We start from the raw sequence: 15,025 nt of genomic DNA on the forward strand, positions 1-15,025 counted from the left end.
TAAATTTTTGTGAAGTTAATACAACAAAATTTTTAGAAAATATGAAAGCAATGAAAAACTTTTACAAAATAATGTACAATGAGATTTTTCTAACAAGCATCTATCTAAAGAATAAAATGATGTGTACATCAGGTTTGAAGTTCATGAGACTTTCCATTCTGACAAAAGGGGCAATATTTTCTTAACTGTTTTAGATGAATCTGGTTGGTAACAAATACTGTGTTTATTTTACAACCATTTGCAAACATAAATCATATTAATTTATTGGCCACTGGTGAATATGTTCATGGGTAACTTGCTTGTACAAGACACAAATAAATTGTTGGCAATTGTCACACTTTCAGTGAATCACTGCATGACGGTGGGAAATACCTTAGAGGGATAGTGTTAATATCTTACTGCTTTGGTCTGTGATTCAAAACCATGAAAGGATTCATTTACTCACCTAATCATTTGCTAGTTACTCAGGAGAGGTGCCCAGGGGAGAAAAAACTTGCAAACTCACAGAACTAAAACAGTATTCAGGATATAATGCCTCTCCTGACAAGCAATACATTCACTTCAATAATGTGGATGCTAAACCTTCATGCGGAAGTTGAAAGTACCATGGACTTAGCAAAGAACAAATGATGATGGTTATGATAATGACGAAATAGTTGTACATTACTGTAATCACGAATACGCAGGTGTTATGGCTGTGTGACGTGCTGGCACTTGTGCTCTGCTGGTACTTTACCTTTATACAGTAATGTATTTGTTGTATTAACAGGGTATCTCCCTATACTAAGTTCGTTAATGGTGCATAAACACGTAATTTGAAAATATTCTAGCTAAGAAAAATTAAATTTACTGCTATGAAACTACTCTACAATAATGTTCCACAATTCAACTGTGTCATAAATAGGGATGACTGTATATGTTTCTTTTATTATTAAATGAGTTAACCAGACTGCTAATTTAACATTAACTCTCATATGGCTATCCCAAAGGGTCTGTTCAGTGCAACTGACTAGATCTTATTCAATAAATTACAACTTCCAAATAATCTAAGGAATACGGGAAATCAGACTTTGTGAATCAAGGAAGAATCCAGTGATACTACTGGATTACAATTATATTCATAAAATCATGAAAAACAAAAGACATTACTAGTAATACTACAGTACCTATGAAAATCCTAAACTTATATTTGCCAACATTGTTAAAGAAAAGAAGTAAAATAATTTGGCCATATTCATAGCTTCTTATACCACAGTATCTTTTGGTCATCTGAAAAGTCCTTCTCAAATTTCACATTCCATACGATCAAACTGCATCATTACATCTTATAAAGGTTTGAGCAAACCTGTAATACAGTAGAGTACAGTATACGATTTAGCTCAGCTACTTGTTGTTGAGATTATACTCTTCTAAATGTTCATTCTTATGCTTTTTGCAGTGACTTTTACTTACTTGCATTGGCTACGCATGATTTGTGCTGTTTGGCATACCTATGGCCACTCTGTACACTTTCAAAGAAATACCATAACTGGTTTCTGAAGAACCCAAATAGAGTTTTTGGGAGGGGTGTAAAAAAAAAAGAGAATTACATTACCTTTATCACTATTGTAAAGTACTTTAAAAAGATCTGTGTTATCAATAAACTCTCATATAACCCACCTGAAAGATTTATTCCTGAATAAGAAGAGAATATTAGGATGAAAAGTAAAGTCAAAGGTAGAAACCAATTCAGTATTGCACTGAAAGGACACTGCAAAGAACTCTCAATACCTTCTACAGATCACTGTAAAAGGCGCAAAGGCACTTGAGACAGCTGTCTTTGCATACCAATAACTGCTTAAAAACAAAAGCTAAAATAGAGAAAACCAGAGGATTAAAAAAATCCCAATGTACATTAAGCTATGGCCTTGAATGAATTCCGAATCTTATATACTTTGGAATGCTTTAGAATTAGGCAACAATACATTCACTAGAATTTAAGAAAATAATTATATAACAAATGCAGATATCAATAATGTATATAAACATACAAACCATGAATATTTCAACTGTTTTTGAAGAAAAATATCTGCATGGTCCTATACCTTCTCATGTAACATGACAATGTTATGATAAAAAATACTTCATTCACAAAAAAATCCAATGAATTATACCATGCTCCTCAACATGGGCATTCATATGATAGGTGTATTACACGAAAAACTAGATTTATGTTACAAAAACTATTCATGTGTTAATAGGAAAAACAATATACATAAACAAAATAATTTCCTACCGTTTGCAATCATGTTACATGTTAGTATGGTTAAACTAACTAACCAATAATAATGTAAAAGGCAGTAAACTTCAATAAACTTCAACAGAAATAATTTGCCACCATAATTCAAGATTTTGAATACTGTACATGGCAATTACATCCCTCCCACATCGCTGCCATCATCATAAGCAATTTCATGTTAGCTGTTCCATTTACAGAGTTAGATGTTAAATAAATTTTCTCTATTATCCTGTGCAATTTCTGTCTGACCTCCCATCATGTCTGAGTCTTCATCTATTCTCTTTTTCCATGATTTCCCGGGCCTTCCTTATGTGCTGCTTTTAGGCCTGACTCTTCCTCATCTGTTCACATCACATGTCCACACCATCTCAATATTTGAGATGGTTTGGACATGTGATTCCACAAATTCTTTCATTCATAATATTGTATAATCTTCACAATGCAGCCTTATATATACTGTACAATTTAACTAACTCTGCTAATGACTTAAGGAGGAAGTTATGTAATCAACCATGAATAACTGTTTATGCTTTTCCATCCAGCCACAAAATATACCAAAAGTTGCAGATGGAATTTCATGAAATATACAGGAGGGTTGAGCTACCGGCCCGTGATGAGCTGAAGTTTTGAGACAGAGCAAGATTTATATCTAGCTCCATTCTTTTTTTTTCTTCTTCTTCTTTTGTGGACTTTTAAAGTGGCAACACTTGGCGAATCTCATCTGAGAGCAAAATAATTTGATGCTATCTCAGTGCCTTAAGGATATACTTATATTACTAGATCTGAAAGATACACTCTTGTCCCTAAATCTTTTCTCATTCCCATTTTCTTTACCATTCCTTTGTTGAAACAAACTAGTAAAAAAATGAAAATAAATAAAACTAAATAAATAAAATTAAAAACTTAATAAAAAATAAATAAAAATGCCTAAAAAGTAATTAAAAGGTTCAGCTAACAGTACAATCTGGCTCAATTTTTGCCCTTAAAGGTACACAAAAATAATACAGACAGAATCTTTGAATTTTAATATAAACATTGCAACAAAAACTTATGAACATTCTAGATCTAAGAAAGGTAGATACACTACATTATATTGTGTAAGAAGGCATTCACAATTGATACTTCATTATATAACAGACTTTTTGGGGTGTGTGAATATACTATACTATTAAAATATTAAGAAACACTAAGACCCCTTTTTAAGATACTGAACTACGACATCTACTATAGACTTAGCTGACTCTATACAACCATCCATGTTGGAATGGGTAAACCCATCACCTCCAATAACTAAACCATCCGCTAAAGATACACAGCCAGGCAGCCCAGGATAAGCAGACGTTACCTGAAACAGATAAAAAAAAGTGCCATGCATTTACTGTGGAAGGACTATCACTATCTTTAACATTCTCTAACAAATAATTTACTATTGGAATCACACCTAAATTGGTGCAAGTTTTTATCGATGATACCAGATCTTCTGAAATAAACTTCAATGCTGTATTTCATCATCAGTATATTCAGTTGTTCAAACTTTCTGTGATCATTCAAGTAAGGCATCATGGGTCAAAGGCAAGGAACTAGAATGAGAAAGTCACTCAGCCATAATTTCTTCAACGGCAAGCTCACAGGCGGGGACAAAGTACAGTCTGACACTTCGTCTTATACAAAGTCAAAGAAAAACTACAATCAGTAAAAGCACCAGTTACACGACAAATACAGTAATACTGGCGCTGCTACAACCCGCAATAATAAGAAGGGCTCCTGCTTACCAAAGCTCATGTCCCTTCCTGTAGATAACCAAAGAACAGGCAAATTGTTCAACATACCAACAGGCAGGTCACTAACCAATGCTTACAAATTTAAATCTGATGGTCTCAGCTTCACAAGTGGACAAAAATAATGTTAAAAAATCATACACACCTGTGAGAATCTCCATTTTTGGCACTTTACATAAGTTGGTTCTGGCCACTCGGGGAATAACTCTTGAACTTTCTTCATAATTAATGGTTTTACGTTGTCTGGTGTCTCCTCCACATATGCCTTACCAAATGGAACTGAAGTGTGAACAACAACTGATGGAGCGCCATTGTCTGGAAGAGGAAAAGTACACTAATGAAATTGTTAATATAAGTCAAGAAGAAATTGGAGGTAATCAAATTTAGGACATTAGAAACCATACAGGTCAAAACATTATTCATCATGTTAATCCACAATTATCTATCAGTAACCTATACATCAGTCAAGTAATGTATAACAGGAATTCTGTGCCATATTACAGTATATTAACCTCTCTTAGGTCTCCTTCCCCAACCATAGCATTAATGTAAATAAGAAATTAATTTTTTGTAATGAAATTCATTAATTTATATTAAAAGTGCAGGTATTTTCTTGATAATAAAGGTACTTAGATGACAGGCTATAATATGAAACCAACCACTTTATAAGCTTTTGATCACTGCTAACATATGAATGAACAGCAGAACAATATACATTCTTCTCTGTAATGACACACTGAATTTTGAAATGACAAAGTATTCATGCATGATTCTTTTTTGCTTATGATTTCAAACAGGATACTAACCCTGGATATTTTGATACTAGCCTGTAGGAGTAATTCATCCAGGATTTCAAACATTTTCCTCTCAATTCGAACATTAAATCATGTACAATTTAACCTATATTTATAGAGTATGTCAATTTGAACATATAATCATTCATTTATTTTATTTATTTACTAAATCTTTAGGTTGGACAGACCACATCTTTTGATTCAGCACTCCAGATACAAACCTTTCAGGTATCAAGAGTGGGCATTGTCATCAAATGACTGTAGCCCACCATTGTTGTTATACTCCCCCTCTTACCTATATATAAAAACATGACTGACAAAATATAATAAATGTTAAAAATGTTTGGCCCAATGGTGGGAAAGACTAAGTGACAAAATCATGAGTGTAAATTGTCCCTCAGAAAAGTCCCCCCCCCCCCTTCTACCTGGTCTTAAGACTAGGTATTTCAGGGTTTCCTGGACCGCTTCAATCATTCTCCAGTACATAATACTTGCTGGATATAATGTTCTTTATTAATGGGGTACTTTCTTGCTTCTTCTTTCCTTTCCTAACATGTATTTAACACAAAGATCTATGCTAGTTTATAACCGATTCTCATCTGATGTGACTCTCACACAGTTGCATGTAGGTTATGCAGTGTTATTCTACTCATCTCACTTTAAAAGCTTTCCTTCTTCATAACTGACGGCTCTAAAATAATGCCTCTTGTTCTGATGCACTGTAAAGAGTCTGTGAAGATATCATCAGGTTTTACCTCATGATACCTCCACAGTTATCAAGAGGTTTTCCTTTTAATACAGGTAAAAAGGAACAGTACAGCTTAAGATGAGAAACTGAAGACATACTAAATACAGGAAATCAAAATCAAGGGACAATACCATAAACAACTGGAAAAAATGCAGCCAAAACTTCACACAGGAAATCAATCTTCACAGGACAATTGATAGGGACTGAATGAGAGCTGAATGGACACTTAAACCCTGAGCCGCCTGGTGGAGGACAGGTGGATAGACGGACATGACCGATCAGCCAAGATTTCCTGTTTTGATCTTTCTGCTGGTGCAAGAACTTAGGCATTTGCAATAAAGAGGTAAGTTCATTCTAATAATGCATTTTCTTCCTTTGCAATATTATATGACACAATGCCTCCTCTTGATTTTTCTTTCCTTTTTAAAAGAACTTTACCAATAATTTTTCATATCCAATAATGAACTACATACTTTTCCTAATCATGAAGAATTTATAAAAACATAATGGAATATATAACTATTTATGAGTGAAAGTAAGTTTATGGCATGCTGTTCTCACAAACATTTTCATATCTATGCCTGCTGGTTTCAAAACATCAATCAAATTTGTTTTTCAAAAGAAAAAAACATGGCAGAAATACATTACTACATGGCAATTAAGGTGAAAGGTATAAAACTCACTGATCAGTAAACCATGCTGGTTTATGAGCCCCTATAATTTACATGCCTTGAATGAAATCGACTCTCTGTAACTCTTCATAAACCACTGAATTCATATATACAATACCTCATAAACTACATTAACTTTAGTAATAAAAAAGTTCAGTGTTATGATCTTACTGATGAATGTTGGATGGAAAAGTGACAATCCTGTGACAACAAAAAACAAAACAACATATGACTTACACTCCCCTAAACAATAAATGTTAAATATAAATATAAATAAAGAAATCATAAATTAAAAAATTTACTGTATACGCCTCCATCAAATTGTAAAAAATTACCCATTCTATCTGGTAAACAGGCCAATAATCCCTAAAAACCTATTCACTTACCAAGTCCTCGCTTCTTGTTATCAATGGCAACAAAACGAATGACAGAGTCATTAGTGACGTACTCAGCTGAGCCTCCATTTCTCAGTTTGATATCAGCACCTTCACCATAAAATAAGCCTAACGCATACCGAGAGCTGTAGTCTACGGACAGCAAGGATGATCTCAGCTTCTCATCATTTTCTGAAATATAAATATTAACTAAGCACAAAAAAGATCACAAAAAAAAGCTAAAATTTTCCAGTTACTGTATTCTAAGATTCAACCAATACAGTACAAACAATTGTTTAATAACAGCCATATCTGCTTTCTAATGTAGGAATGACCCATTTAGAACTAAATGTATAACAACCAAGGTGTTTCACAAGGGGCAAGTTATGACTATCACAGTCCTTTCATTCTGTCAATGAGAAACTCTCAGGATCAATACTGGAAATCAAAACAAGCTACCTAATGTTTCCTTCACTGTGCCCGCCAGGCCAAATAACTGAGGAACTGGCATTGTTAAAACCACTGCATCAAATGTATCAGCTGCACCTTCTTTTGTTTCTACATTCCATTTGTTCCCACTGAGGTCTATACGATTCACATGGTGACCAAATCTGTAAATGATAAAAACATCTTTTAAACTACTGAAAATAACACTAAACAAGTATGTAAAAAATGTGCTAAAGTTTCTTTGGCATAATGGAGCTTTCTGTACAGCCACGGCCCATGAAACTTTCAACCTTGGTCTGATGGTGACCTGTCTCGTTGGCACCTATACTGTAGTGGTGCCAGATGCATGATTTTGGCTAACTTTAACCTTAAATAAAATAAAAACTACTGAGGCTAGAGGGCTTCAATTTTCTATGTTTGATGATTATAGGGTGGATGATCAACATACCAATTTGCAGCACTCTAGCCTCAGTAGTTATTAAGATCTGAGGGTGGACAGAAAAAGTTCAGACAGAAGAAGTGCGGATGGACAGACAAAGCCGGCACAATAGTTTTCTCTCACACAAAACTAAACAACCTAACAAGAGGAAAAATAAACTCTTAATTATGACATACAAACTAACCTTTTACCATGTAGGTGACTTTCATGCCTACATCTTGCATTAAAGGATAACAAAGCTTATTCAACACAAAAAAGTAACCATGTCACCAACACATGTTGGTGTTCAAAACTGGTAGGTAGGTTTGGTACAAAGCATGCAGCTCTTCATACATATTTCCTACTTGTCAAAGTAGTTAATAGATATTTTAGTGAAAAAATGTTTAATTTATATCATAATGAAACAACTGATCCACAACGAATAACAATAAAATAGATATTAAAGGATGCACAATACATACAACTAGTTTTGTAGCATGAACACCTGTGCTATCATCAAAATTTCTGGAGTTCTATTACAAAGATTACTGTACCACTGAAGTACAGACTGCAAGGCAATGATTTCTTACTAAAAATACTGTACAGTATTTAAAAAGTCACAAAATTAGTTATCTTTTCAAACCAAAATTATGGCAAATAAAAACTTCCACTTAAAAATATGAATTACGGATCTATCATACGAAAAGGACTAAAAGGATAAAAGATATATAATCCACTCTAAAGCAAGAAATGTAATCTCATAAAAATTATCTTGCAATATACACAAGTATGGTAATCAAGTAACTTCTTCCAGAATCTGTCAATCTTCCACCAAACATCTTTCTCAAAACACAGGTAAATAAACTAAAGAAAAAATATATTCTTTGTTTCAAAAAATAAACTCACATTCTCTAAACTTCTGGCAACACATAGAAATGATGTTAACTACTAACTAATGGTGACACAGAACTTGAAATTTTAAAAGAAATTCTTCTATTCTCTACAGTTCACCAACACTGCCAGAGGTAATATTTTTCTCCAAACTAAACTAATTTTACTTACTACAAAAGTAATACAAATAGTCTATTGCTAATAACTGAATGTGTAACGAAACAAAACAGATCTCCCCAGTACTATCAAAACTGCATCAGAATCAAAAGCTACTCACCTGACATCCAAATTAGCAGAATTCATAAAATGCTTAACAACAGACGAGACTCCCTGAGGTGTCACGTAGTGATTTGTGTCTTCCCCGCTTTTTTTCATGCCTTCAATATGAGACGTTAAAGGAGCCAAAATACCAGCGCCTAGAAGTTCTTCATAATACCTGTAAAAAGCAAGGCAAAAGGAAAATTATTATCACTAAATAGTTTTGCCTGACAAATGAATTAAACAATTCTTGAGTAACAATTGACATGACCATATTTCAATTTTAGATTACTGTATTATTATTTTAAGCATACCTGGTATTGCTGGTATGTTACAAACTTTTTGAAAAGAATAAAATCTCAACAAAAATTCCAATACCCCTGTGCAACCTACTATGACAAAAGGAGTAGACAGCCAAAATCATAAAACTGGAGTAAAGGCAACATGTAACATGAAAGGATGAACACCACGGGGAGTCCAAGTTTCAAAATTAGGTTAAAGTCACTTTCCTACCGTAGGAATTACAAAAAGCCTTTGAATATTTTGGAAGTTAATCACAATAACTCTACTTTTACATGTAGTATGCCTGGGGTCATATGTGTTATATTACTTTACAGAATGAAGACACTACCATTAATGAGAACATGTGATAGTGTGAGGCCCACTTCAGAGTGAATACTATATTGCCTTAAATGTTTTCAACCCAATTAATGAGTAATTGCAAACCCTAAATCATTCTGCAGGGGCAAAGAACTTCAAGTTCAAGAAAGTGAGAATGACAACCCTTCACTCGGATTTTCAAATGCTGCTAAACTGAAAAATGCGGTTTAAAAACCTGCTGAAAGCATCGTCAGTTGAGTAACATTATTACTCTTGGACATCTTGTAACTGTGCTTCCCATTTAGGTTGATGCAAAATTAGACTGTGCTTGCCATTTAGATCTATGTTAAATTACAGAAGTTTATTTGAACATGGACATCAATAGAAAAGAAATGAGAATACACTGCTTGATATACACTACACTATGCAACTGTGAGTATTCTGGGGTTGCTGAGATGTACTGGGCACCTAAATCAACAGAAGTTTTACCATCCTGTGGATTGCGACTAGTTGCCATACGTCCTCCTGAACAAGGATATGTACCATAAAATGGAGTAAAGAACTAATTAATCTTTTGGATTATTACTTTATGAACACAACTCCAAAATATTTAATAGAAAATGTAAACTATCCACTCTGCCAAAACTTAGTATGAAATTAATGTACCTTACCAATGCACAACTGATAAAATATGCAGTCCAGTACTGTACTGTATATCCTATTTTACCCAAACAAAACACGAAAATCTTACAAGTTACACCACAGAGTATCTGTTGCTCAAAATTCATCACTGTAAGGTAAGATTGCATTACAGTATTCCAAAACAGGATTGTTAACATCGTTATAGTCCCTAATCACTGGTATGAAAAGCACAATGTACAATAATACATTATCATACAGTACTACTTACGAGTACAATACAAATGTGTAAATAAGTACTTATGAGCTTTAGTTCCAAATTCTATATAATAAATATGCAAAATACTGAGACTGCAGTACTTGTAAACTAACTGTATTCAGAATCAAAATGATTAAGTAATAAAATGTACTGTGAATTAAAATCACTCCTATGTTCAAGTACTAAAACAAATCAACACTTCCATTTATGAAAACAGTACAGATCATAATGATCTGATTTCAAAAGAAAAGAATTACATCTAACCAGAATATATGGCCTCTATCCAAAATTATCTACATCAAGCTGAAACTTTACCTGCTCCTCGCGCTTTATCCCACAAGATGAGTTCGACATGCGGTAATTCTCTGCGAAGTAATGTCCCTGTCACTGCACTAGTCAGTCCACCACCAACCAGGAGAACACGAGTCATCATTATCTGGACAAAGTGGAAATTTCTTGATTTAAAATCCAACACAAATATAGCATTGCTGATAACAGATTATTATGATTTGATGGCTATAACAGGACAAATATACTCTATACAGTATCATAAAATAGAAAAAATGTATAACACAAAGCAAATTTATGAATTTCGAATCTACTTACATAACAATCAGTACCATATTAAAGTTACATTAATGGTTACTGTAAACAAAGTAATATAGTTAACCCTCAAGACAAGAGTAAATTATATACTTATTTTACATAAATGAAATAAAATATAAAAGTGAGAATCTTATTAAGTGTCCTGATGCCATGAAAAAACACATCCTCTACCTATTACTTCATTGTAGAGACGAAACCACACACTGGATCCAAGCGGGTAAAATGACAAGCAATTACCTTATGAAAATTAACAGCCTACCAGACTCTTCTTGCTTTCTCAGTCCAAACACTCCTAATTCCCAATGAAGGTCACCCATAATTGCAGATTATGGAAAAAAACAGAACTTTCCCTATCAGCAAACAAGGTCAGAACAACAAAGAACTGAAGGAAAAACAGTGTTCTTTTAAATAACAAGTAACTACTGTAATAATCTAGCTTAAAATATAAAATAAAAATGTAACCTGGTACACCTTTCATCCCAAAGACTGAAATTATTTTGCTGAACAACAAGCAATTCCTAGAGAGCTGGACGAAAAGACTTGAAGCTACATTAGCTCCATTAAGCAATTTGCGAGACACAAGTGCTTCTACCTGCACACTACCATGAAACTAATTTAAGACCTTAGCATACTGCACAACCTAATCTAAGTTCCCCAAAGTTAGGTTAAGCTATGATACATACCACTTTCAGGCTATGCCTACCTACCTAAAATACAGTAGTTTTCTTTCACTGATAACCAATGGTTTTATGCTACTCTTTACAAATGACCACAAAACATGAGTTAACACTCTCTTACAACTGGGACTAGGTCTACGTTGATCATTTACCTTTGCCTATCGCTAGCTAAGGCAACTCCAGGTTTAGGTTACTTTCTGCAAATACAATGCAGACTATAACCTTTAGATGAGCAAGCTACAGTGATCAACAAGAGTGAGTGGTGTGGGACATAAATGTGACAAGATAGTAACGACTAAGAACACCTGACTGCTTAAATAGGGATTTCAGCATGTCCCTGGTCATGCCACAGCATCCAAGGTCAGGATTCCAGCAAGGCCCCTGGGCAAGGCACAACAGCCAGCGTCAGGATATACTGAATCCTGGGTCCACTTATAATAATCATTATACGTGTGGGGTAGGCTACTACCCTTGTCAGGTCACATTAGCTTAAGAAGTTGATTTAAGGGTCAATTTAGGATCCATTTATGGCATTCGTAAGGGCTATTGTCAATTTTTTTTCATCAGAACATTTCTGACAAACAATTCTATATGACAAATTTTCTCCAGGTCCATGAAACCTATTTCCAACTACTTTCCTGTGCTTCATGTCTTTTGCTATGTCGACAATTAAAACTACATATGAGAAACAGGGCTATTTGAGCACAGAAATAGATAACATCCATGTTCATGGTGAAATATTCTCAAAAGAGAGGGCAGGAACTTAAAAATTATATCTACATTCTAGCTTAACCTTACCATTTCCTACATAACCTCCCCTTAACCTTGCACAGTCTTCACTGAAATGAAACCCCCAAAATCTCTCATTCAAAACTAACCTAGGGCTTAATTTTATACACAGACCCTTTACAAAAATATATACACCTACCTCACTTAAATATTTTTCCGGTAAAGGCTAGGCCTAGCATACCATAACTCATAATGATTAAAAGTGCCAACAAAACTTTCTCTCACAAAACCTACTTGCCCTTTCAAACACTGTAAAACCTGGCAGACCCTTGTAAGTGCAGTACACTGTACATCTAAAGCTACAAGTGATCATAGTATACCACAGCTGTTTTTGTACAAAAATACCTGAAGAAATTTACAACTTCTGTTTAAACCACAGCTCCTTGCAAGTGCATTTTCTGAAGATGGAAAGCAATGCTGACAAGTTAGTTCCCATAACTTGCTTAAGAAATCCAAAGGACCAAACTATACAACGTGAACTTTAATACCACACATGACTGTCCTTATAAATTTTAGGTTAATGGCCAGGTGGAATCTAGCACCCTAGGCTAAGTTACATTAAAATATGGCATCTGAGTTCATATTGAGTGAGGAAGTATAGCAAGTGTGCTCCTCAATCCCTGGCCAGCTAAGACCCGGCAATCCATGATAGGTTAGATCAGGAAGCCTACCTGAGGGCTACTTTGCTCATGTAGACAGAGGGGGGTCACATGGTCTGGCCTAGGCTACCCCTTAACTGCAGTAGGCATTTATGAGGAAATTAAACCTAAGTAAACCTACTTTTACCTAACATAACCTTATATGCCTCGGCTCTACTAGGAACCCTCATGTAAGCTGAGACCCCATCGTCTGCATACTACCCCTTTGCTCAATGATTTAGCCAATGGTGCTCTGGATTTGTCTCATATGCTACTTGGGGTAAGACTGAAGACTACTACCATGTCTCTCTGGTTCGGTAACTACCAGTTTATGTGCAACATGGGGCAGGTGCTAAACACAGCACCTGGCCCATGGGGATCAACATACAACATAAACAAAAGACAGTTAATACCAGAAATATAAACAAACCACATAAACATCAACAAAAACAAAAAGAAAGGTCAGTTATAACTGGTCACCGACTGGCAGGAACCAGGTCACGGCAGTAGTCTTGAGTATTACCCCAGCAAGATGCCACACCCTAGGTTGAGTTAGGCCTGGGTTAAATTAAAACGAATTACACTAATTTGGTTGCCACAACCTCATGCTTCTGGCTAGGCCTATAACCTAAGCTATAACTTCTATAAGTTAATAATTACACGCACGAAACATCGAGCCAATTTTCCCAACGGTCTATCTTTCAAATATGGCTAGGCCAGTGTTTTTGGCCAGAGTAGGCCTCCCTCCCTCATTTTATGCTTTGCAGAAACCAAATAAATGCGGTTTTCTTTGTGAGCTGACTCTTAATTATCATTTAAAAACAGGGGAACCTAAACCCCCCCAACCAAAAATAATAGGGGTCGTCTGCACATGCAATGATCAAATTGCATAAAACGGAAGAGAAATAGTCACATATACTGTTCTATAATTTATCATATGACTAAAACTTCTGACAAGAAATTGTTTTGTCATATAATTACTATTTACTTAGCAATTATATGGCGAGAAACTAATTTATATATATTGCATAATTTAGGGTACGCAGGCCTAAGCCTACCTGGAGGCTACCATTAACACCACTCGATTTGAATCAATTTCCTTTGCCAGTTCACTTACAAAATATCATTCGCATGTTTAATTAACGGTCAATAACATAACTTAATGATGTCATCAATCACAAATAAGAAAAAGAGGGTTTTAAAAACTAACTTTAACCTTCGAGATTACTCGTTATCCGTAGTGAGAGATTTTTCATGAGACTTCATTACGTATTAGTCACATTCCTTGTGACAAAACTTGATTATTGACATGGAAATATTTAATAAAATCGCAAATGAAGATTTTAATACCTCGCATTTTTATGATAAATAACTTTTAAATATATCTACTGCGTATTTAATAATGATAAAACCTGAAAATCGAAAGTAAATACTCTATTCTGGAAAAATTAACTAAACGAAACGGTGCCTTAGGAATGGCTACATAACATGCTCGCGAGACAAATTGAACGATGGATTGTTTACATTGTATCAGAAATTTCGCTCAATTTCTCGAATCACGTCACTCACCGGTTTCTGTGAATCCATGTTAAAAATATATAATAAAAAAAAAGGCACGAAGGGCACTGTTGTAAAATCACAGCTGTAGTTCAATAGCCGTGGGAAACTCAAAACAACTGGAAATAATTCGTGTCAGTTTACAGTACAGACGACTAGGTGAGAGTCAGATGAACACTGGCAAACAGGTGTTATCAAAAGATAACGTTGATTTCTTTACGTAAAGTGTTATGACAATTATTTACAGGAAACAAAATTCACGAGTCTTTCACGGTTAAGTTATTTGTCTTTATTTGTACACTATCTTTTTAAAGTAAGCAAATATAAAATCATAAAAATTTGTCGTAAATCACTAAAACTACGTGTAAATTTAATGTGCTTGAGTTAAATTTCATGGAACACTGTAAAAGTAATTTTCAATGTTAACGCTGCCCCACAATCCCTCAGTTTTTTTGTAACAAATCTTTTCAGCTAGTTGCTTTACTTGTTACACTTTGCTGCAACTGTTTACACATCAGTATCATCTAATGTTCAGCGTGCTCTAACATCTACTCTTCTTACGCAATCACTGATGTAACTCAGTTTACGTGTTATTAAGTATTG

At 34.6% G+C, this 15,025-nt stretch overlaps 1 protein-coding gene across 1 annotated transcript in view; it reads right to left on the reverse strand.

Moving 5' to 3' along the window:
- Positions 1-3,288: 3,288 nt before the first annotated feature.
- Positions 3,289-15,025, reverse strand: part of LOC136842439 (renalase-like) — a 111,579-nt gene continuing 99,842 nt past the window's right edge. The window contains exons 3-9 of the mRNA XM_067109773.1: positions 10,471-10,591; positions 9,662-9,782; positions 8,677-8,835; positions 7,103-7,254; positions 6,656-6,835; positions 4,202-4,371; positions 3,289-3,623 (exon numbers count right to left, since the gene is read on the reverse strand). Coding sequence (XP_066965874.1) covers positions 3,465-3,623; positions 4,202-4,371; positions 6,656-6,835; positions 7,103-7,254; positions 8,677-8,835; positions 9,662-9,782; positions 10,471-10,591 — 1,062 coding nt within the window. The 3' untranslated portion in view covers positions 3,289-3,464. The remainder of the gene's footprint in view (positions 3,624-4,201; positions 4,372-6,655; positions 6,836-7,102; positions 7,255-8,676; positions 8,836-9,661; positions 9,783-10,470; positions 10,592-15,025) is intronic.

Source organism: Macrobrachium rosenbergii, chromosome 10 (assembly GCF_040412425.1).
Source record: "Macrobrachium rosenbergii isolate ZJJX-2024 chromosome 10, ASM4041242v1, whole genome shotgun sequence".
NCBI lineage: Eukaryota > Metazoa > Arthropoda > Malacostraca > Decapoda > Palaemonidae > Macrobrachium > Macrobrachium rosenbergii.